This window comes from Aethalodelphis obliquidens, unplaced genomic scaffold, assembly GCF_003676395.1.
Source record: "Aethalodelphis obliquidens isolate GAN/ISIS:26980383/991018 unplaced genomic scaffold, ASM367639v1 scaffold13, whole genome shotgun sequence".
In the NCBI taxonomy this organism is placed as follows: Eukaryota; Metazoa; Chordata; class Mammalia; order Artiodactyla; family Delphinidae; genus Aethalodelphis; species Aethalodelphis obliquidens.
In genome coordinates, this window is record NW_020837957.1 from 4,295,960 (window position 1) to 4,321,705 (window position 25,746).

The 25,746-nt window shown below is 37.6% G+C and overlaps 1 protein-coding gene across 1 annotated transcript in view; it reads left to right on the forward strand.

Moving 5' to 3' along the window:
* SGIP1 (SH3GL interacting endocytic adaptor 1) overlaps positions 1-25,113 on the forward strand; it is a 210,727-nt gene extending 185,614 nt beyond the window's left edge. Inside the window, exons 19-25 of the mRNA XM_027114000.1 lie at positions 2,655-2,766; positions 12,094-12,249; positions 16,597-16,729; positions 20,274-20,476; positions 21,912-21,976; positions 22,549-22,713; positions 23,699-25,113. Of these exons, the coding sequence (XP_026969801.1) occupies positions 2,655-2,766; positions 12,094-12,249; positions 16,597-16,729; positions 20,274-20,476; positions 21,912-21,976; positions 22,549-22,713; positions 23,699-23,721 (857 nt within the window). The 3' untranslated portion in view covers positions 23,722-25,113. The remainder of the gene's footprint in view (positions 1-2,654; positions 2,767-12,093; positions 12,250-16,596; positions 16,730-20,273; positions 20,477-21,911; positions 21,977-22,548; positions 22,714-23,698) is intronic.
* The last annotated feature ends 633 nt before the right edge of the window (positions 25,114-25,746 follow it).

Sequence of the window (25,746 nt, forward strand, 5' to 3'; positions counted from 1 at the left end):
CAAAGCAGCTTATTTCTGTGTGAGAAAATTGTTCCTACTGTTTAAAACTCCTTAAATTCCTATAAACAACTTAAAACTATAGAATCCTAACACACAGGGATGCTGTGATCTATTGCCTTCATTTTATGGTTGAGAAAACCTAAAGATAATTCATTTGCCCGAGGTCACAAAGCTATTAACTTGCAGATCCATGGCCATGAATTCTGGTCCCTAGAGTCACTGTCTGGTAATATTATTTCAGATATTTGAAAATAGTTTTGAGGCCCCTCTTAGTCACCTTAGGCCATAAGGTTTGAATTTCTCAGCATCTTAGACACTCTCCTGGTTTTAGCCCAGTTTTCCAATAATCATAGTAACAAAGACTCTCTAAGGTACTGCAGGGGAACAGAAGCATTCATTTATTACTAATAGCATTTTCACTGAGTATAATCTTTACGTAAAATATTCTGGGGGACTTCCCTGGTGGCGTGGTGGTTAAGAGTCTGCCTGCCAAAGCAGGGAACACGGGTTCGATCCCTGGTCCGGGAAGATCCCACATGCCACGGAGCAACTAAGCCCATGTACCGCAACTACTGAGCCTGCGCTCTACAGCCCGTGCTCCGCAACAAGAGAAGCCACTGCAATGAGAAGCCCGCGCACCGCAACAAAGAAATAGCCCTGCTCACCGCAACTAGAGAAAGCCCGCGTGCAACAACGAAGACCCAACACAGCCAAAAATAAATAAATAAAATAAATAAATTTATTTTTAAAAATAAGATAAAATAATCTGGCATTCTTAGCAATCAAAAATTTATCTGCCTTATGGTTGGGTCATCCCACTTTGTAGTAATAAATCTGTATCTTAAAAAATAATTAAAAGAAAAAGACCAATTTATACGAAGATGGATTTAGAATAATTTCTACCTAGAAATGACCCAACATTTGGAGAATTTTTGTAGAATAATATATACTCATGGAAATGATATGTAGACCAGATAGCAATAAGGAAAATTGTGTAATAAATGAAAAAAGTAAAATAGAAGATGGCATATTAATTGCAATGTATAGGGATGTGAAGAAATTAGAATTGTAAACTGTGGATCCTTTAAGGTAAAAGTGTTCTTTGTAAAATCTTGATTTTTTTCCTTCTCTGGCATTATTGATTAAACCCACAGTAAGGACTGTAGTGCCCAGCTAGGGTATAGCGTTGTTGGAAAGAGAGGGAAGAGGTGAGGAAGGATAGATCTGGGCCAGACTGCGTGCCTCAGTCCATTCTGACTGCTGTAACAAAATACCACTCGAGGCGTGGCTCGTAAGCAACAAAAACCTATTTCCTGAGGAAGGATTATGTTTAATTATCTCTGAATCCCCGGCACCTACCATAATGCCTGATACGTAGCAGATAATAAGTCAATGTTTGTTGGTGATCCATTACTACATCCAAGATATTGGAAGACAAGGGAAGATAGAAAATGTAGACACTAGGATGAACTAGAATTAACAAGGAAAACTTTATTGAGGAGGGAAATATACAAAGGTAGATCTTTTCATAGTCAGAGAAGAGTATGAAAGTTACTAAAGGTAAAAGATAAAAAGCATAACGCGTAGTCTGTGATGAGGTGGAGAAGAGTAAATGTGTTTTGTGTGATAAGAAGGAGAAGCAGTGAATGTGTGACATAATTAAATACTTTGTCCTTATAAAACTTGACTCTTCAGTACCATGTCTAGAGATTGTTAATGAAGACAACAGTCCTAAACTTCGCTCCTTTTGGAAACCTCAAGTTGTATCAAAAACATACAGGAAAATGTTTCATTTAGACAAACAATATGGTAAAAACAGCATAGGGAAAATCATGAGCCTTATAGACTGGCAAACCTAGGTTTGAATTTTAGTTTTGCCACTTAACTAACTGTATCTTGGGCAAGTCACTTAGCTCTTTGAGCTTCAGTTTTCTTTCTGTAAAATGGGAATAATAATGCCTATCCCACAGGGCTGATGTGGGGCTTGAATGTGGTAATTCTTGTAAGGTATCCAGCGTAGTGCCTGGTATGTAGTAGATGGTCAGTAAACTGTTATTTTTAATAATGTGAATTGATGCATTGATGTGTTTGTGCTAAGTCAAGGTGGACGTTTGGGTTGTGTATGTTTGGGGACATGTACACTTGAGCCTACTTGATCTGAGGGTAATTGGACTTTTTGAAATGGAAACACCCCAGAGAAGGACAATGTGTAACACTGTGCTCCATGGCTGTTTGTCTCTTTAAAATGAAGATATGCAAACAGTTTTGAGTGCATGGGCAATTGTATAAGGTAAAGGCTCAAATAGGAAGCTAATAATTTTCTTACTAACTACCTGCTGTACAAACTGTCATGCAAATACTGCCTTATGCTTTATGTAAAACATTGAAACCCCCTATGACTTTATTCTTCTGCTTGGATTTTTTCTGTAGTAAAATACATCGTTGTATTAATTTCGAGTTTTGTCTGTAAACCAGCCAAATATTTCCTTTTAAATACTTGAGCTCTATGTTGAATATACAGTTATGGCTCTTAGCACATTGCTTTTTTTTTCAGTAATTAGATTTCATCCTCTAATCCTTTAATGGGCTTTTAGTTCCACATGTACTAAGATGGCTCCGATCCATATTAAATGAAGATTTTTCATTTCATGCAGGTTCTTCCAGGGGACCCAGCCCCCTAACCATGGGAGCCCAGGACACCCTCCCTGTTGCAGCAGCATTTACAGAAACGGTCAATGCCTACTTCAAAGGAGCAGATCCGAGCAAGTAAGCCTGGGGCTTGGTCCATTGTATTCTCCAAACTCTATCCAATTCAGTGGGGACACCCTATATATAATTATTTCATTCCATATCCTAAAACCAAAAAAAAAAAAAATCCAGTCAACAGTAACAGGTGGCATACCTAGAATTAATTTGATTAGGAATATTAATTCACTGCTTTTTAAAAAAATATGCCAAAAGGTCCAGTAATCTAATCTAATACAGAAATCTCTGATTCAGTTTTCGTTGCAGGTTACAGAAAACCCAACCAACTCCATCAGCAATGAGAAAATGTATTATCTCACAAAAGGAAATGTCTAGATCATGTCTTTATTGTCTTAGTCTTTCCTGGGTGGGAGTCACCCACATATAAACTGAAACAATGGTGCATTGGAATGAGAACCTGGAATAAAACCACCTTTCCATAACATGCAGATATGTAAGAGGACAAGTTATGTGTTACCCTTGTTAAGTAAGGAAAAGCTAGCCAAAAAAATAATCACAGCAAAATAAAAATTTTAGGTAAAAATGTACCACTCTCTATTTACGTGAGCCTGATTACACTTATATCAGTACAACTTGACAATGGGCTTTACCTGAATGTACATGCTTCTCTATAAGGTGTCCCATGGATGGGGTTCAGGAAGTCTATGGATCCCCTGAAATTATATTTCATATCTAATGTGTGTGTGCACATGCACATTTGTCCATAGACACTCTACAGTGTTCATCAATTTCACAAAGGGGTTCAGATTCAAAAAAAAAGTTAAGGGCGATTATTAGTCTACACTGAAAACTAAACACCTAAGTCAAACTGGTTTTCAAGTGTGTCACTAATACAATTCCAGGTCTGAATCTGATGTATAAACAAAGGACAAACTTAAGTGAGGAAAGAATTGCTTTTTATTTTTTACTTGCAGGGACTAGAGCTTAGAAAACCTTGGTAGCCATGGAAATAAAGATGAGAGAAAAAATTAAATGTGCATATAGAACACTAGACTGTTTTATAAAAATTTTTGAAATAGTGATAAGTATAATTAGAACTTGGAATTCTACTTTAAGTGAAAATCTATATGACTAATTGTTAACCCTCTTTACATTTCAGAAACACTAGCTTTTTTTTTTTTTAAGTCTAAATCTAACAACATTATGCTGGAAAACTAATATAATTAGTAACTGCACTCCGTTCTAGCCACTGAGATCTATCAATCTCCCGAAATATCCTTTTAAACAGCATTTAGGTTTTATTCTGGGCCCAGAGTTTTGCAGAGAAACAAATACTGTGGACGCTGGTGTCTTGGTTCATTTGCTCTGCTATAACAGACTAGCTGGCTTATAAATAACAGAAATTTATTTCTCAAAATTCTGGAGGCTGGAAAGTCCAAAACCAAGGCCCCGGCAGATTCGGTATCTGATGAGAGCCAGCTTCCTGGTTCATCGGAATCTTACTTACTGGAAAGAGCTAAGGAACTTTGTGGGTCTCTTTTATAAAGGCACTAATCTCATTCTTGAGCACCCTATCCTCATAACCTAATCACGTCCCAAATATCATCACATCAGGGATTAGGTTTAAATATATAAATTTTGGGAGCACACAAGCATTCAGGCTATAGCGTTCTGGTTTCTCCCACATCTCTTCTTTTTCATCTTCAGAGCAGAAAGATCATTTGCCATGACCATGCATCAACAGCAACTAAAAGCTCCTCATACAGAATACGCATTTGAACTGTTAGAGGAAAGTAAGCATCATTAGCTTAGGTTGTATACAGACTTTGTATACATACATACATGCTTCTTCTGTAGACCCTTCTTTGAGTAAAGAATTTGCATGACTTTCTGTCACACCAGTTTTAAAGACTACTTATTACTGACTGACCTAGACCTTAGAAAGCTCAGGCTTCCCTGAATTGCAGGTAGAAACACACCCTAAAAAAAATGAGTAGTCGAAAATGTGGAGAGGTGTCTATAATGGAGTGAAAAACACTAAGGATCACACGAGAATGAATGCTTTTTTGTCTGCTTACTAATTGGCTTTCATTCATTCATTTATTCATTCATTTATTCAGAGAGACCCAATTGTAGTAGGGGTACTTCCACTTCTGGTCCCCCCTGAAATCTATTTTCAATGTAACATGTCACTCCTCAGCTCAAAATCTTCCTAACTTGTTCAAAGTTAAAGCCAAATGCTTCATAATGGTCTATAAGATTTGTCCTTCACGACCCATCCCAGTTGCCACCTCTCTGATCTTGCCTCCGTCACCCGCGTCCTTAATCACTCCCCTCTAGCCACTCTGGCTTCATTGCTGTTTTTCTTTCATCAGCCCAACCCCACCTGCACCTCAGGGTCTTTGCATTTGTTGCTCCTTCCGCCTTAGCGAAATCTCACAACTATCTGAGTGACTTGCCCCCTCACTTCCTTCATGATTCTTCAGCAGATTTATCAGAGACCTTCTATGTAAAATAGCAATTCTCCTGCCCTCTCCGCTGTCAACACTTCCTTTCTCCCTACTTCACTTTCTCTTCCCTCGTAGTTAACATACTTCCTGTTTTCTAGTTAATGAACATGCTAATTAACATGTTCCATGTTTTCAGTGTCCACTGTCTGTCCCTTCCCCCACTAGAGTGTAAGCTTCATGAGAGCTGGGACTTTAAGTATTTCGTTCATTGTTACATCCTCAGTACCTAAAACAGGGCCTGGCATGGAGAACCCAGTGCATATTTGCTGAACAAGTTGAGTTGAATTACTCACCTAACATTTACAGAATGTCTATTATGTGGCTGCCATTGTGCTAGACAGGGATATATTGGTGGTGAAGACAATTGATATGGAAAATAAAACTTGTACATAAATATAATGCAAAGTCCACTATAGGAGAGGTGTAGATATGGGGCAATGGGAGTTAAGAAGTCCTTAATAATAATCTTTTTTAAATCCCAAGAAGTGGTATAACAGCCTACCAGTCACCTGCGAACCTGTCCCTATACAAGCTGGGTCCTTCATCTTGTTTTGGTTTCCCCAGCACACTCTGACAAGTGTCTGCGGAGGTCTATACCAGTGAGCCTGGTGTCCATGACTTTAGCATTCCAGTGATGTGGTACTTGAGCCAAATTAATACTAGTGCTTTTCCTATGCCCTTCCAAATTAACTGAGCCTTTGATCTGTGGATGACTGCACATATTGAGTCTTTTTTCAATTATATTGCCATAAGTAGCTGTAGTGTATACTGTATATTGGTAGATGGGAGATTTAGTATATTTCACTGAAATTATGAGATCTGAAATTTATGAACAGATCATGAAGTGACATTCTTCTAAATTTAATTTCATCTCCAAGCAGTGAATCACTTTAATTGCTGTTCCTTTGTGATTCACTTTCAAAGAAACAACTCAAGTTCAAAAGTTCCATCATGGGGAGAGGTGGGGAGGAGGATAAAGCCAAACACAGCGCCACATAGAGAAATGATGCAGAAAACGCACGTGGCTTTGCTTTGCCTGTGGTTCTCTCTCATCCTGTATCAAAGACTTCCCCATTTGTTTTCAGACCATACACTGGAAACAGAAATCTACTACTGGTTTTCTGGCATCTGAGTCTTTCTCAGTAGCTCAAAGGCAGAGAACTCCTTGACTTTGCTGCCACCTGGGGGAAACATATTTCCCGTTATTAGCTCCTATTTGAACAACTCCTGTGCTAGGAACGAATTCTCTAATTCCCAAGAAAACCTTAGGCTTCTCAGTTATAGTCTATCCTTCCCTTATCACCATATTTCAATTAGTTATTCAAGCGTATATCTCCCTGCTTAAACTAGAAGTTTGCTCAAGACCACATTTGTCCTGTTTCTCACTGCCCATTCTAGTGCATTACACAATGCCTGGTACATTGATTAGGCAGCCAATATATAATTGTTAAATGTATGAATTTATTTTTAAAATACTTTATTGAGTTCCTACTCTGCATTGGGTTCTGTGTTTTATACCTTTGCCTTCCCAGAACCTAAGACACAGTACTTGCCTTCACAGTAGTAAATATGTGCAAGAAACTACAAAGCAGTTTTTTTTTTTTTAATCTGTCCTTGGGCTTCCCTGGTGGCGCAGTGGTTGAGAGTCCGCCTGCCGATGCAAGGGACGCGAGTTTGTGCCCCGGTCCGGGAGGATCCCACATGCCACGGAGCGGCTGGGCCCGTGAGCCATGGCCACTGAGCCTGTGCGTCTGGAGCCTATGCTCCGCAGCGGGAGAGGCCACAACAGTGAGGGGCCCACATAACGCAAAAAAAAAAAAAAAAAAAAAAAATCTGTCCATTTGTCCAAGGAAACTAAAGAAAGGAAAAACTAAAGAGGGCTGAATGGAGAAGATATTAAGGAAGACCTTGGAAAGGCCTGCCTTTGAACTGAGTCTTGAATATGAAAAGGAGTTTTTACCTGGTACCCAAGTCAATAAAAGGGGATGATAAATAAAGGAAGGGAAGCAGCCTATGTGCAGAAGTGTGTATGCTTGAACAGAAAACCATGAGCTTAGTTATCAAAGCAGTAGAACTTACACTTTATGAGAGGGATATATTTCTGATGACCTCACATAAATCAAATCCACACATTTCCTGACCAAAATTGGCCAGTTGACCAGTTGGTCTGTTGACCAGCTAACATGATGCTGCCTGTGGTAACAGGGAGAACCCAGTTTACAAGGCTCTAGACCAGTTGACTTGGAAATCTTGCCATTCTAGACAGATGTTTCATTTGTGGGGATTCATATGGTTTTAAATTTACTTCATAAAGTACCTGTGTCGATATTTCCATATTGCAGTATTTCGGATTTCCATGATTTAAACTCACATGAAATGTAGCCACATCACACACTGATAGGAACAATCATTACTGTTGAACAAAGACTTTCCTTTAGTGAGTGAGCATAGGTTGAAAATATTAATTTTTATATAGAAAATTTCAGATCAACTTAGACACTGGATGGATTAATAAATCGCCAAAGGTCTGACTCTGACAATTGAGATGCAGTTCAGAAATGTAATGTAGGGCTTCCTACATTAGGGCCCTACATAGGGCCCGTATATTGCAAAAGAAAAAACGAAAGAAATGTAATGTAACTGACGAGCCTGGGTGCTTCACCTATTGGCTTATACTGACTACTTCTCTCATAGTCCATCTGACACTGTAAGCCCTTTGAAGGCAGGGGCTCTTTTGCTCATTTTTTTTGAATTTTATTTTATTTATTTTTTATACAGTAGGTTCTTATTAGTTATCTATTTTATACATATTAGTGTATATATGTCTTTTGCTCATTTTTTAATTGCCTCCCCACTCACAACAAAAACAAACAACCCCAGCTTACATAGTTAGGCGTCCAGAAATGTTTATTGACTTAATAAATTCCACCTCCTCCCCTTGCTGACTTTCTTTCAAAAGAGAAACTTGATCCTCCACCAAGACACCACCTAGAGCTCATTTTGAGCAACCTGGAAAAGAAACTGAGCCGATTCCTTACCAATTAAAAAAACATTTGAGCAACCACTGCTAACAGTGGACTGAGTGATGGTAGGTGCTGAAGTCTAGTTTAACAAGTGCTCTGAGTAGTTATTATTTTCTTCTAGAGTCGTCAAATAAAATTTTTCTTGCCCACATATTGAAAAACATAAAGAGTAGACTCAGCTTAAGGGGAAGTCCAGGCTTAGCACCAATTCATCACCAGTAAATCAAGCAAGCCTTATGGGTCTGAAAGATAGCGAAGGAAGATAGCAGAGTTGGCACCAAACTGAGAGCTCAGCAATATTCTGCAGCAGAGATGGAGGGGCAAACTTCCAGAAACCAGAATTCTCATTCAGAGCAGTTCAGAGTTAGGGATGATATTATCTGAGTGGGAGGAGGGGCACATGGCAACTTTAGGAAGCTCAGCTGCCCTCCACCTCTACCCCAAACCCAGCCTTACACATACAAGGCTATAGCAGTTCTTCACACAAGCTGTTTTGAATGTGTGCCAAGGACCATCTCAGCTGAGCCACTGTGCCTCGTCAATCACAATTACACAGTGTAGAAGGTGACTATGGGGCACACAGTTTCCTATATTCAGGTGTGAGCGAAATTTTCATTTATTAACCTCAATTTCCCTAGAAAGTACACTCCTGAACTTAAAGTTGCAGAAATGGTACAAGGGTCAATTATCCAGATGTACAGGAAAGTTATAAAGAAGTTCACTCATTTTAAATATTTACCATTTCCCAAAGAAGAAAAATCTTTTTGAGATTTCTGCCTCTGGTTAAGGTGGAATAACAGGGACCAATTTACCCTTCTACCTGAAAACACTGCAGAAACAGACAAAATATATGAAACAATGATTTGCAAGACACAGGACCTCAGGTGAAGGACAGTGACCCCTGAGAGGTGAGATTATGATTGCCCCAACTGACTTCCTGGAGAGTTTCCAGGCCATGGCATAGGGAGAGCCCAGCAGACTCACAGGTATTCGTGGAGGTGTCTCACTGAGGCACACTCCACTGCAAAACTGGCTGAGGAGGGTGCCCGAGGAAGCTAATGGCCCGTGGGTACCGCAGACCACCGTGCACTGCAGAAGCTGGCTATGGAGAAGGTGTGCATATGATAGGAGCCTGGAACCAGGGACCCTATCTGCATTAAAAGAGCTGGGCACTGGGACAGCCCAGCCACACGTACCTCAGGAGCCAGAGGCTGTGGAAGCTGCCAGTGTCACTGGGCACTAGCAAAGCCACACGGGTTGCAGTACCCACACTCTTGGGTGCCACGTGCCTCCTGCACTGCAGGAGCCTAGCCCTAGAAAAGCCTTGAGTACTGCAGAGGACTGCCTAGCAAGCGCACTGGAACCAGGAAGGGGAAAAAGTCTCTTCTTCCTGCAATGTCTTTCTAGTGCCCTCTACTGACAAAAAGTAAGATAGTGCCTGTTACGTTGGCAAAGAAAAAATATATTAACGGCCCAATACTAATTCTCTCAGAGCAGACAGTAAAGGGTGAATTGGAACTCCACTGATTTTATGTGGAAATTGACACAGTGATCCTAAGTTTCATGTGGAAATACAAAGAACTTAAAATAGCCAAAACTATTTTGAAAGAGAACAAAGTTGGTAGACTAATACTACTTGATCTCAGAATAACTTTAAAGCTACAGCAATCAAGACAGTGTGAGATTGGTGTAAAGACGGACAAAATAGGTCAATGGAACCGAATAGAGAATTTAGAAATAGGCCCACACATATATGGACAACTGAATTTCAACAAAATTACCAAGTGGATAAATTCAACAGATGGTGATAGAACATTTAGATACCCATATCCACACACTAAAAAATGAACTTGGACGCATACCGCACAGAAAATATACAGAAATTAACCAAAAAGAGATCATAAAGCTAAATGTAAAACTAAAAATTAAAAATTTCTAGAATAAAACATAGGTGAAATGTTTGTGACCTTGGATTTAGCAAAGATTTCTCAGATAAGACTCCAAAAGAATAAAGTGATTAGCTACAACCCATAAAAGAATAAATTGATGAATTTAAAATTTCTGCCCTTCAAATTACTCTTAAGAGAAAGAAAAAAAAACAAGTCACCGACTGGGGAAAAAAAATCTTTGCAAAGCATGTATTTGATAAATTACTTACATCCAGAATGTACCAAAAAAAAAAAAAAAACCAAATTAATAAGAGAACAGAAAACTCAGTTTTAAAAACTGGCAGAAAATCTGAGCAGACACTTCACCTGAGTAAATGATGACAAATAAGCACGTGAAAAGGTGCTAAGATCTTTAGCCATTAGGGAAATGCAGATTAAAACAACAATGAGGGCTTCGCTGGTGGCACAGTGGTTGAGAGTCCGCCTGCCGATGCAGGGGTCGCGGGTTCGTGCCCCGGTCCGGGAGGATCCCACGTGCCGCGGAGCGGCTGGGCCCGTGAGCCATGGCCGCTGAGCCTGCGCGTCCGGAGCCTGTGCTCCGCAACGGGAGAGGCCACAGCAGTGAGAGGTCCGCGTACCGCAAAAAAAAAAACAAAAAAAACCCAGTAAGATACTGTTACTCACCTATGAGAATGACAAATAAAAAGACAGATCCTACCAAATGTTGGTGAGGATGGAGAGGAACTGAAACTCTCATGCTCAGCTGTATTTTCCACTTCACAAAACAGTTTGGCAGTTTCTTAAAAAGTTAAAGGTACACCTATCATGTGATCCAGTCATATATTTATCCAAGAGAAATAAGAGCATGTGCCCATACACAGGTTTGTACACGCATATTTATCACAGCTTTATTTGTAATAGGCAAAAGACAGAAAGAATCCAAATGTTCTTCAACAAGTGAATGAATTTTCAAAACGAACCTGTGGTATATCCATATTCCACCCAGCAATAAAAAGACATGAGCTATTGATTCACACACTACATGGATGAATCTCAAAATAATTATGCTGAGTGGAAAAAATCAGACCAAAAAAAAAAAATCACACACCTTACAATTCTGTTTATCTAAAATTTTAGAAAGTCCAAACTAATATGTAATGTCAGAAAATATATTAGTAATTACCAAGGCACATAGAGGGAAAGGATGGAGAAGGGCAGGAGAGAGGAAAACAAAAACACGGGGGAGACGCTTAGGGACGTTGGATATCTTGATTATCTTGATTGTGTGATGGTTTCATAGATGTAGATTATGTCAAAAATGATGGAAATTTACACTATAAATAAGCACCAGTTATTATATATCGACTATACTTCAATAAAGCCCTTTTTTAGAAAGGATTATTATTCCTTCCAAATTATCATCCAACTGTGTTAACTTATATATATGACCGATTTTATAATTTCAACCAGATAGACAAGTTAATGGAATAAAGATCTAATTAAGTGGGAAGCAGGAAGTTTACCCCATGTGTCCATAAAAGAACACACTCAAGGCATCAATCACATTACTCAGAGAACTAAAATAAGTCCCAGTGAATAGTGTGATAACATTGTGCAATTTAGTATCGTCAAATATGCTGCCATCAATTCAGCCGTCAAAGAGAGAGAATCACCAGAATAAATGATTCTGTTTGTGAGGTGAACATACAGACTTTTCTACAGAAAGAAAAAAGCTGCACTTTTCTTCTAATGGTGCAAAAACACCTTCAACAAAATAGCCACCTTTTTTGGAGACATGTTAAAATAAATCTTTGAGTCCTCAGTTCTTTAGATATTGTAAGAGCTTACTTTTCCTCTCTTCTGCTGTGTCACATTGTTACAGAAATCTTTGCTTTTCACAACTGCTTTGATTCACGTGTTGACCTAGGTTTCCTCTCTTTCCTCTCATGTGTTGTGATATGCCAGATGTATCGTGAAGATTACTGGAGAAATGGTGTTGTCCTTTCCTGCCGGCATCACCAGACACTTTGCCAACAACCCATCGCCAGCTGCCCTGACTTTTCGGGTGACAAATTTCAGCAGGTTAGAACACGTCCTGCCAAATCCCCAACTTCTCTGCTGGTAAATATATTTTGCACAAATTTTTTAGAGATGTGTGTGGCTTAGCACCTTATTCTTAGATGAGGGATGTACTTTAGCGAGAGAGATACACTGCACTGAAATTACCGCTACTCAGATATATTTATAGATTCAATCCCAGAACTTTTACCAGCTGTAAAAATTGTTGGTGGGTGATTGTGTGTGTGTGCATATGTGTATTTTAATGGCCAACTATCTCAAGTGGCTAAAGAGACATTTAGAGTAATGAAATCTGCATTAGTGACAATTTAGTCATTGTCTGTTTTGCTTATCACTGGTAGACAATGGATGAGGATGGTGGAAAATGAGCCCAATAAAAGGAATAAAGTCCATTGGTTGTATTAGCATCTTCTAAAATCAAATGATATCTGAACTGTGAGCTACTCTTCATATAAGCTTGAAAATCTCTTTGTTAAACATGTAATTTCATTGTACTGTAATGATGATTGTTTTGATGGAACTTTACATGTATGGCATCAAAGAAGCTTATGTGAATTTGTTTACATAAATACACTTCTTCACATTTCCTATTAAATCTGAATTTGATGTCTTTATCATATATATATATATATATATATATATATATACGCACATGCACATTCACACAACACACACATATACATGCTACTAAAAAATGATCCACTCTACAAGTTAATTATTGACAATGGATGAGACAAAAAAAGTCATTCTTGACAGTTTTTTCCATCAATATGTCCTGATATTCCATCCAAAATTCTCTTTCTAAAATGGCCACTTTTTCCCTGTTATCATCACTTCTTCTATCCAAATGATGACTGTCATTTCCCTGGACCACAGCAACTGCTTTCCTCCTTCCCTCCCTGCATCCAGTCTTGCCCCACTCTTACACACAATAACCAGATGACCTTTTTTGAGGTAAATCAGGTTATCCTCGCTTGTAGTCCTCTAATGGCTTCCCATTGCATCTGTACCAGAATCCAAACTTGTTACCATTGCCTTCAAGACCCTGAGTCATCCACTCTTGCCTGTCTGTCTGTCCTCATCTCCCACCATCCTCCTCAGATTCCTTGTAGCTCCAGCCAGACCTGCCAGTCTTGGGAACTGCTGAGTCCTTTCCCACATCAAGACGTTGTATGCTTGTTTCCTCTGCCTCCAACAGGATTTCCACCCTTCTTCACTGGACTCTTACTCATCCTTCAGATCTCAGCTCCACTCAGCCTCCCCTGACCTCCCCACTCTCCTCCCCATTCCCACACTAAATCACATCGCCTTGTTATTCTCTCTCAATCTTCCCTATTCTTCCCTTTGTCACACTTACTAAAACTTACTTACTTACTAAACTTACTTACTAAAACTTACACACTTACTAAAACTAATAATTACATATGTATTTGTTTTCTTCATCCATCCATCTCCCCCACTAGACTGTAAAATCCATGAGGGAATAGAACACATCTATTGGTTCACCACCGTATCCTCAGTACCTTCCACTATGCCTAATAAGGACTTGAGTAGTCTTTGCTGAATGAATGAACAATTCAACTATAACTTAGAGAATTTTGTCAAGCTGGATATTTATGTAGAAATAACTAAAGGTTATTTGGAATCTGAGGACCAATACAGTCACTCTCTTTCTCTTGCCCGAATGAGACTCTTTCGCTCCCGTGATGAAAAAACAGTCACAGGTGCTTCAGGTGATGACCAAGATCACCTCCTTCTCTTTGGTCCTTGCGATGGTTTAATTGGCAAACTTGATTCCAGGCTTAAAAATACAAAAGAAATGCTCACCCTTTAAATGAAAAATAAATGTGAAATGATCAAGATTGGAAATTGGGAACTTCTTATTTCAGTTTCCCTCCGTGTTTTTGATGTGCACAGCGAGTCTCACAGCGAGTTAATTTTATTTTTCTAGGTTCCTCCATCTGAAATTAGGAATTACGTGCCACCATCTCACCAGTTTGTCTGTAAATATCACTGGTGTGATAGTTATAGCTTTTGTTGCACTTTTAGGCAGTTATGTTGCCAAGTTCTTAGGCATATGTGTCAGAGTTTTATACTTACATTAATATATCAGTCTTATGAATTGAACTAAATATCAGTCTGAGAATGTTTTGTGTGACAAAACATTATATGGACCCTTAAGTTGTTTTTTAAACAAAACAAAAGCAAAAACAAAAAAATTCTTATTAATTTGGACTTCATTAACTCTAAGTATTTGATGATTGTGTCAGGGCTGTGATTGGTGACCCATCAGTCCTAGAGACTATTTGGTTTTGGTATGTAGCTCCACTCCACCACCCCTGCTGCCACCCCTACTTTTCAAAAGGTCATGGAACCAAGCATTATTCTCAAGTGCTGTTCAAGCCTTTCTTCATCTGTTATCTTACACCCAGCCAATCTTCTCAGTTATCCTTACTGAAAGACTTATTTAGGTTAGCAGCTTGGCCCCTGGAGACATTTGGGTTTGCAATCCCTGTGACAGGGACCAAATTGAAATTTACTTCTACTTTTCCCTTATGAAAGGGATTGGCTTACCAAGGATGTTCAGGAACAATCGCTAAACCAATGGAGTCTGAAGAATTCTCAAGGCTTTATGAGTATTCAAGAATTGCATCTCTGTGCAAGCTTTTGATGGACAAACCTTTCTTGACTGTTTGTTAAAGCAAGTTCTCTGAGGAATTATCATAGACATATGACTTAGCTTATTTTGTTATTAAACATATAATTGGGATTTTCTCAGTTATTTGGATTTACTTAGCGCAAATTAATAAAATATTGCTGGATATTAATTCCACACCTCTTTTGGTATAGTGGGAAAGTATGACCTGCAGTAAGACTGACCTGGGCTGGAATCTTGACTCTCTTACTTATTAACTGTTCAACCTTAAGTAAATTACTTAATTTTGCTGAACCTCTATTGTTCTTAGCTCCAGCCTCCCTGTATAGCTACCACTCTGGAGGCTCTGGGTAACTTGGATGTTTTAGATAATAACAGTTTAGTCAACACTTATCAGTATCCTTAGCTTAGCTGGGCCAGGGGCAGGGATGAGGGGCCAGGAGTCTTTTCCGTTCACTTCCTCCTGCCCAGAGGCACAGGGTTTTCTCTGTCCTCAACAACCTATAGCAGGCACAACAGAACCACAGGGGTCCTGCTGAGACCACTCGTTCCTAACTGACCAGAAGCAGTTTCAAGGCCCTGATGGTTTTGACTCAGCTCTTGATATGTTTGGCTTCTGGAGGCTGAACCATAGGAACTTACTTTCGACCTGCCTTTATCACTGTATCACACCCTTCTGTCTCTGTGACCTCTAATTTTCTCTTTTTATAACATATGCTTATTTTTAAAAAGGAAGATAATTCTTCTTTTGCAGGGTAGATTTTAATGATATAGTTTGTAATGTATCTAACAGAGTGCCTAGCACATAATAGAGGCTCAAAAACTTCTAGCTACTATTATTGTATTACATAGGATATTCTGAAAGTGAAATGTCAGTAAGTTACTGAGCCACTTGGGCCCCAGTTTTTTCATCATGTGAGAAGTGAGCAGATGCTTTTCACACTCTAGCCTGATTCTTTTTGCCATTGAGACAAACATTTTCACAAGACATGAAGGGAGTGGCCTGTGGAGAGGCCGCAGAGTAACACTGATGACCCTCATAGGAATACAAAACTCCTTAATTCACCAAGACTGCACTCTCTCATGTAATTACCATGGTTATTATCATTTAAATTCCAGGATCATCTTATAAGTGAGGTGACTTTTTATGACTTAAATACTCTTAGAGGAACTGTTGTGAATGCTAAAAAAGGAGCATGATAATTTTAGTATCACCCTTTTCTCCTCAGTTGGAGATAAAGACCGTGTTTACAGATATTTGTTTACAAATGTTTGCTTACAAATATTTACTAAGTAATTTCTGAGACCCTACTCTTCAAGTAAATTCAAAAGAAAATCAATGTACTCGGCTCCTTGATTGCATTAACCGACTAATTCACAGGAAATGGTGGCGATGTAGAAAGGGCTATTAAATTTGGGTTAATAAATAATTCAGTGTTTAAAGCAACCAGTTATCATCATGATTGGTTAATATTACTGGGTAATATTACTGGGTATAAATCACTGAGATTTATAGCAATACAATAATGCCTCCCTATGGGTATTAATCTATTAACATAATACCATTCAGGACTGCAATTATACTAAAACTATACTATTGTCAATAATATAATCTCTACAAATTGTCAAAGATGGAGATAGAAATCAGATGACAATTTGCGAAGATGCTTTTTTGTGTGGTTTATGTTTGTTACAAAATGCTACTCAATCATTTTTTCTTCCCAATTGAATAGTGATAATACCCAAAATGATGCCAATACCAAGGAATTCTGGGTAAACATGCCAAATTTGATGATTCATCTAAAGAAAGTGTCGGAACAAAAGCCCCAGGCTACATATTATAACGTGGATATGCTCAAATATCAGGTAAGCCTATTTATATGGTCAAGGTGTCTCTTTCACATTACAAATGTATATTCTAACATACCTAACATTAAATAAAAGTAGACAAAGTAACATTTCTTTCAATATTATTTAAAAGCTACAATTTATAAGAAAATAGAAACCTTAAAAGACTATTTGGAGGCTATATAGTGTCAAGAACATTCATACATATTCTTATTAGTTGAAACCTGCAAGTAAAAAATTTCATTCAAATTTAGGGAAACATGCCAAAAAATGAATTTTCAGAAAACTACATCAATTAAGATTACAAATATTGACAAAATAGTTCACTGTAACTTTGTTAAGAATATTACCGTACTAAAATCTCTTACTTTAAATGATTAAATGTAAGTAATTTGGTGTTTTTTCATAATGTGATAGTCTATGAAATAAATTCTGATGAAACTTATGTTAAATAATTTAATGAGAATATTTGGTACAACACATTACAGGATATGAGAACTTTCTTTTTGTATTTAGGATTTCTCTTTACCCCAAAATATTACTGATTTAATAAATAAGCCTGTTTCAAACCAGGATTCTATAGAGCTTGAGTATCCCACTGATTCCTAGCCACTTGATCTCTTTTGAAAGTTGTACTTTAATAGAAATCAGTGCATCTCAAACATGAGTGTACTTTACAATCACCAGGAAGGTTATAAACAAATGCTGATTCTGAACTGGTGCTAATTATAGACAGACACAGATATAAAGATAGATAGATGTCTATATAAAAATCTATTTATAGATAAATAAAGATGGAGATGGGGAGGGGGGAGCGGAGAGGGATAAAGATAGAGACAGAGACAGAGACATCTACTGGGCCCTGACACTCCCAGAGATTTTTATTTAATTGGTTCAGGATGTGACGTAGGTGTATATATTTTTACAAGTCCTCCAAAGGATTATAATGCACGCTGTGGATTGAAAACCATATGTTCTAAGGGAACCATTGAACGTGAAGCATCTATGTAATTGTACATTTCACAAAAGTACAAATGAATATAATGGTTTTCTACTAAGAATAATATCATTGAAGCTTTGGACATTATAACAAAATGTAGAGAGTAGACAGAATTCACCTATTGTAATATGAGCTTGGTGTAAAGTACTATAATGAAGGCAAGAGACTGAATTCTGGAATTAAGTCAGCTTCCTACTGTCCACTGACCTTGGGCACTTAATGTCCCTGAGCCTCAGTTTCCTCATCTGCAAATTAGGAAAAAATGATTCCTACCTAGGTATTTTATAGGCTGTGAGACACTCACACCCTACCACATTTCAAAGTACTTTGTAAAATGTAAGTAGCCCTAGGCCTGACATTTTGTTTTAAAGGTGCTCTGAGGAATCCCTTTTGTTGTGGTTTAGTTGTGTTGTTGTTATTGTTTTTCAACAATGCAAGGGATTGGCTGGGAAGCATAATTAGCATTTTGTGAGATCAAATCACATCATGTTTACTTTCTGGCCACCAGTAGTACCCTCCCAGTAACTGGGACAATCACATAGCCATAAAGCACCTCCCCAGGTAGAGGAACTACTAAGAAGTTGAGAACTCCTGCCAAGGACAGAGTATAGAAATGGGTCGGGAGAGTGGGTCTGCTCTGCTTTTGAGCTTATCTTAAATAACAGACTTCTAAATAAAAGTGCATATGCAGAGGATTGGGCTGCTAAAAATATTTAAAGTTTAAAAACTTTATTATAAAGCTTATCATAGAGATTATTATAAAGTTTTAAAGCTTTTATTATAATGGTCATCAAACTAAAATATGTCATCAAAAGCCATGTCTGTCATTTTATAAAAGAATCCATGTCTGGGTTTGTTTCTGCAGCAAAACCATGCCTGACTTTTAAGCACAGCCTGCCTTCAGGTCCACGTGGTGTCCATATGTGCAGGCATTACTAGGCCAATAAAGAGCTGTTTATATTCTTTAAAATCAGCAAAACTCATACTCCATGAGTAAAACTGCAAGGGCACAGACACCACCCACACAGCCCCTGCTGTGCGTGTGTACTTATAAAAGGTATACAGAAATAATAACCTTGCAAATTTTTCACTGTGGGCCCAGGATTCTAGTTGATATTATTGTCTTATAACTTTTTGTTGCTTCTTCAAACCTGGCTTTTCCTTAGTCAAATTCACCTTTGTCTAACTCACTGGTTTGTGAAGAGCAAATATGATAAGAATGTTAATAGGTAACATGTATTAAAATGTTAACTCCTTACTGTATATGAGGCACTAGGCCGAGTGTTTCATATAAAACTTCTTCTTCAATCTTCCTAACATCTCTAGGCGTAAATATTATTATCATTTCTGGGACTTCCCTGGCAGTCCAGTGGTTAAGAGTCCGCCCTTCCAGTGCAGGGGGCATGAGAATGGTAAGGGAACTAAGATCCCGTATGCCACACGGTACAGCCAAAAACTTTTTTAAAAATTAAAAAATATATATTATCATTCCCATTTGGCAGATGAGGAAATAACTGAGGCACAGAGAAGTTTTTAGTGACTGCTCAAAGATCACTCAGCTTGGAAGTGACAATCAGAGCTCACACCCAAATATATCTGAAAAAACCAAAAACACTAATTTGAAAAGGTACATGTTCACAGGAGCATTATTTACAATTTGCCAAGATATGGAAGCAACCTACGTGTCCATCAATAGATGAATGGTTAAAGAAGATGTGGGGTATATGTATACAATAGAATACTACTCAGCCATAAAAAAGAATGAAATTTTGCTATTTGCAGCAACATGGATGGACTTGAAGGGCATTATGCTAAGTGAAACAAGTCAGACAGAGAAGGACAAATACTGTATGATACCACTTATATGTGGAATCAAAAAATTCAACAAACTAGTGAATATAACAAAAAAGAAGCAGACTCACAGATATAGGGAACAAACTAGTGGTTACTAGTGGGGAGAGGGAAAGGGGAAGGGGCAATAGTAAGGGATTAAGAGGTACAAACTATTAGGTATAAAATAAGGTACAAGGATATATTGTACAACATGGGGAATATAGCCAATACTTTATAATAACTATAAATGGAGTATAACCTTTAAAATTATGAGTCACTATATTGTGCACCTGTAACTTATATAATATTGTATAGCAACTCTATTTCAATTAAAAGAAAGAAAGAAAGGGAAAGAAAGAAAGGGAAAGAAAGAAAGGAAAAACGACCTCACACCCAGGATTGGCTGCCTTCTTGGCCTCAGCTCCTAACCAGTGTGCTACCAGCTCCCTATCTGACATAAAGTGCATTGTAAACTCTAAAGTGCTACAGAAACTTTAATAATTGATTTTATATTTTTAATTGGTAACAGTTCACCTGAAGCGCCCAGCACTCACTCATACGGCACCCTTCATGGTGATTTTTTTACTGAGTGCTCATTTGTGAGCGGCACAAACAACATTATGACTTTTTGATATCTAAGAATATTCCATTGGGAGATAATAATAGCTTCTGGGTTTGTTTCAGATTAATATTCAAGCCTTAAGTGTTCTCCTTCCTGTCTTTGGCAAGGTGTCAGCCCAGGGCATTCAGTCCACACCTCTGAACCTGGCAGTGAACTGGCGATGTGAGCCGGCAAGCACCGACCTGCGCATAGATTACAAATACAATACGGATGCAATGACAACGGCCGTGGCCCTCAACAATGTGCAGTTCCTGGTCCCCATAGATGGAGGGGTAACCAAGCTCCAGGCTGTGCTCCCACCAGCAGTCTGGTAAGGAGCCATTAGTCCCCTTCCTCTTCACCAAAGGGCTCCTGGGCAAAGGGATCACAGACTTTTTAGCATTTGTGTTTCCTACAGGAAGAGATCACAGCAGGCCTGGGTGTCAGGGTTCAGGGCATTAAACAGAAGCTGCTATAGCTAATTTCAAGCAGAAAATGATTTAACACAGGGATTTAGATGTTCACACAAAAAAGGAGGAACAAGCTTTAGACTGGATCTCCAAGAATATTTCCCAGAAGATTGCAGAACTGGTCCACCAGGGGAGCTGCTACCTCTGCTACAACCAGGAAGGAGAGAAATTAGAAGGCTGTCAGTGGAGCCATTGAATTCAAGAACCCACCACGCTCATGAGAATCCAAGGATAAGAAAGCTCCTATTGGCACTGCCTAAACTGCTTCTCAACAACTACAAAACTGAGACTGGACTGGAGCACTGTTTAACAAGATCCCCACATCTCAGTTAGGCTGCTGACCAGCAGAAAACAGCCCAAAAAGCATCAGGAAAATGGCCTCTGCCTCCCTTCTATCCGCCAGATCTCAAGTAGTACCTATAATTGATGGACCCTAATCTGCATCTAGGACCCTAATTACAAGGGAGTCTGAGTTTCATTTTGCAGCCTCTGGACTATTAAAAGGCACACTAGAGAAGGTATGGGAACAGAAACAGAATAGACACTGAGTACCAATAGCAGATGTTAAAAAAAGCCTTTTCTCCTAAGGAAAAATACTCCAGTTTTTCCATATGATTGTTAGAAGCAAAAAGTAGAACATTAAAAAAGAAAAAAAAAAAAAGAATGTCAGCCATGTGACAGCTCCAATTTAAATTACCTGAATTAATTGATCAACTAACACTTCCCATCTATTTATTCAGTAGATGTGTTAAAAAAAATTTAACTGCATTGTCCTCTAAATGTTTATCTCTCTGACAGTGTTGTGACTAGTTACAATAAGGAAAGAGAAAGGAGAGTATTTATGTATGGATGAATGGATGCATGGATGGATGGGTAGACAGATGGAAGGAGGGAGTGAAGGAGGAAGGGATAGATAGATAGATAGATGGAAGGAGGGATGGAAGGAGGAAGGGATACATAGATAGATAGATAGATAGATGGATGGAAGGAGGGATGGAAGGAGGAAGGGATACATAGATAGATAGATAAATAGATAGATAGATAGATAGATAGATGGAAGGAGGGAGGGAAGGAGGAAGGGATAGATAGGTAGATAGGTAGGTAGAGAGATAGATAGATGGAAGGAGGGAGGGAAAGAGGAAGGGATGGATAGATAGATGATAGATAGATAATGCTTTAATTGTAGCTAAAATTTTTAAGATCATTTTTATTAATTAACACTATCTGGAAAAATACGACATCTATTAAACAGAAACCCTTGCATATGAAAAAGTCTTTTATCTACTTTATTTTTAGGAATGCTGAACAGCACAGAATATTGTGGAAGATTCCTGATATTTCTCAGAAGTCAGAAAATGGAGGTAATGTAATCACAGGCTTATTTTATTTAATATATAAAGCTGAAATAACTTTCAGATATTAGAAACTTATTAACCAAAATACATTTAGCACTAAAAGTAAGCAAAATATTTCAGTTCACTTTGGTATATACTTATTTTAACCAATAAAAGAAAATAGTTCTTCAATGAATCCTCTGCTACCTCTTTTCTGCCCAAGACCCCACATCAAACAGACCATACTTTAAGCAGAGAAGAGCTTTTAATGAGGCATATTTCCATTCTGTATCAGATCTCACACTCCCTGATAGTTAGATATTTTTCACTTTCCTCTGATATTAATCATAAACTGGAAAATACATTGCCTTCCAAGCAGCATGCTTCCAAATTTTGAAGTACCATTTGGCTGAATTACATTTTTATCAGCGTGCAAAAAACGTCATGAATAATATTTACTGATAAATTTTATTCTATTTATACTGAAACATATACTATTTTCTAGTAAGTTCGATTTTGCACATTAACTTTGAATACAATTTCCAAAGTTATATCCAGAATGTTGTGTTGACTATCTTGTAATAATACTCTTTTTGTAGGAGTGGGCTCTTTATTGGCAAGATTTCAGTTATCTGAAGGCCCAAGCAAACCTTCCCCATTGGTTGTGCAGTTTACAAGTGAAGGAAGCACCCTTTCTGGCTGTGACATTGAACTTGTTGGAGCAGGGTATAGATTTTCACTCATCAAGAAAAGGTTTGCTGCAGGTAAGTGGGTATCTTGTGAGTGTCATCTGCAAACAATAACGTTGCCTTAGCTACTCTTCCTTAAGAAGGAATAGGTTGTGATTTTCTGATCATCTTCCTCCTCTTCTTCCCCACTCCCAATCCCCATTTCCCATCACAATCAGAAAGCAAACCAACTGTTGAATGAAGTAAAAATAGGACAATGAAACTGGGAATCAGAAATCAGGAAGGTCCTGGATACTTATCATGGCTCTGGCTATTTCTTATATGGGACTGACCTGTCATTCCCATTATATAGGTGTGTACACTGAGGTTAATGGAGGTAAATCCTACTTTTGTTACATTGACAAGCAAGATGAATGTTAATTTTGAATTTATCTTTTACCTGAAAACTTTTCTTCTTCAGCAGGTCTTCATAGATTTTAGACTTGTCTAGGCTTAGCTGAGATCTAAGAGGATCCAGCTTCACTTTAATAGCACCTTAAAAAGTCTAGACCAGAGATCAAAAGTGGTTGCCTAGAGCTGAAATGTGATAATGAGACAGGTTTTTGGCACACACGAGAGTTTATTGGTGGGGATTCCCCAATATTAAGGTGATTATCTTGGTCAATGATTTGTTGGAATACATCCTGGTTTTTATGTCTGCCTTATTGACGTAATTATTAACTGCACCCATTTTGTTCTCAAAAATGGCCCAGGGTGGAAATTATATGGTTACTCTTTCTATAAGAAGTTGGATTCTCCCATCCAGGAACAAATCTTCCAAGCTATTCTGGGCAACCCAAACCTCTGCAAAGTATTCCTATATGGAAATGTGAAAAGGCAGCTAGCTGGTCTGGAAAGTTGAAAACTTAATAAACTTTATGTATTTTATGTTAGTATTGGACCCTTCAATTACATAGTATTGGCTTCTAGGAGTAGGGCAGGAAGAATAGAAATGTTACCCACATAATAACCACATTATGGAACCAGCAGGTAACCGTTGATATGTTGTTTTATTTTGCAGGAAAATACTTGGCAGATAACTAATAAAATCTTATGCAAGGATTTGGAGGATTCATGTAATGGAGAACTACTGTATGAGAAACAGGTTTTAATTTTGGTTTGATGAAAACAAACCAAAATCTGCACTTGGGGTATATCTGCTGGAAATGTCAATGACTTTCAGCAATGATTTCCCTCACACAATACCATGATGACCAGTCCTACAGTATTTACTTCTAGGTGTAATATTGTTAATGGTTTTAAAATGTAATTATTGTATTTGTAAATTGTACTCATTCCAGTAAGGCAGTTATCCTTGAGTTTTAGCATTTTACCATTCCTGAAATGGATGTAATTTAAACTGTGGTATGTAAATTTAATAGTAGTACTGTTGAATGGCACAATGCTTACAGAGGTAGATTGCATTTTGTCAATATATAAAATTTAAATATAATATTGATAGCTGTCATAAGGGGGTGCCACACACAAAGAAAATTCAGTGGAACCAGAAAAAAACTTCCTTTTCTTCGGTCCTTAGTATGTTTTACTCTAGTGCTAAATAAAAATTCTATCTTCAAATATTTAGTGGGTTAAAGTCAGAAACTATTTCAGAAAAAAAAAATTCTAAGGTACATGTGCATATTCAAAGAAAAGCATTAATTACCACTTTTTAAAAAGCTTTTTTTTCAAACTGCAAATTTCATAAAAATGCAAACTGTGTAAACAGGCCCTCTTATTTTTATAACTTGTGTAAAAAGGGAAAGCAATTCATATTTAAAGTTTATGAAATTATAATCAAGAGTAAAGAAGATGTCGAAGTCTTAACTACTTCCCCCTCTCTCCACAGTTTAGCAGATGTGGAGATTACTGAATAATCAGACTAAAACAAAAATTGTGATTTTAAAATTTCAAGAATTTCCATAGTTGAACTGGTTAACAACTTTTGCACAATAACTCTATAGAGAGAGTGCCTCCCATCCAGCATGGGGAATGGTACCAAGCATCTTCCTCTTTACCAATAGGAACCAAAACATTGAGTCTAAATATCTCAGAAAAAAAAGATTTTAGTCCCCTACTTAAATCCAGAAGGAGAATTTTAATTGTCATCATTTATATCATTTGGAAAGGAAAAAATAAGCTTTATAAATCAAATTCTAACCACATTATTGTGCAATAAATTTCCTTTTGGATAAGATTCATTGTATGTAACTATAAATCTTTGCCATTCTTGGGGAATCAAAAAGAGAGTTATCAAAAATGTATGTTATGATTTCATTGTTGCAAGGTATAATAAAAACTGTAATTACTCAGTCTGGCCTCATAATATGGGAATTCGGGATGAAGAAGCTCTTCTTCAGGGGTCCCAGTTGTAAAACCTTCCTTCATTACAATCTGAAAACATGAATTTTCCTTTAAGTCATAGAACCTATTTTAAACATAAACTAATTCCTACTCTAGGTTATACTATTAAATAATTATAATTATTAAGTTGTTATATTCATCATTAGTTGATAAATTTTATTTTACATTCATTCATGCTTGACAAAGAACCTTTAGCCCCTTTAAATTTTAGAATCAAATTAAATTTTGTAAGTCTTACATTTAAAATGAGATTGTGACTGGCAATTGTTAATAGTGAAACTTTTTAAATTAATATTTGTACTTCTCAATCAGTGCTTGCTACCAAGAGAATGTTCAAAATGACCTGTTTTACCTTAGAAGAAATCTTACTGTTCAAACAACTCTCAATTGGCTCGCCAAGCAGTCTCTGGTGTTGAAGTTTTTTGAACAAGTAAGTAATAAACTCACTTTAAGCAAAGATATTCAATTTGATTTTGTAACCAAAATAGTAAATGCAAACTTTTAAATCCCATGAAACATGGGGAAATTTCAGACACTGAAACCAATAGAGAGTAAGTAACAGAAAATTGAGAATTATCCAGCATATGAATATAAAAATATGTTTTTAAGAAATCAGTTCATGAGAAAACATATTGAATATTAACACAAAGGCATATTAAAAGTGTATAAATATTATTGGTTCTCATGTCTTGCTCATTATATCTTATT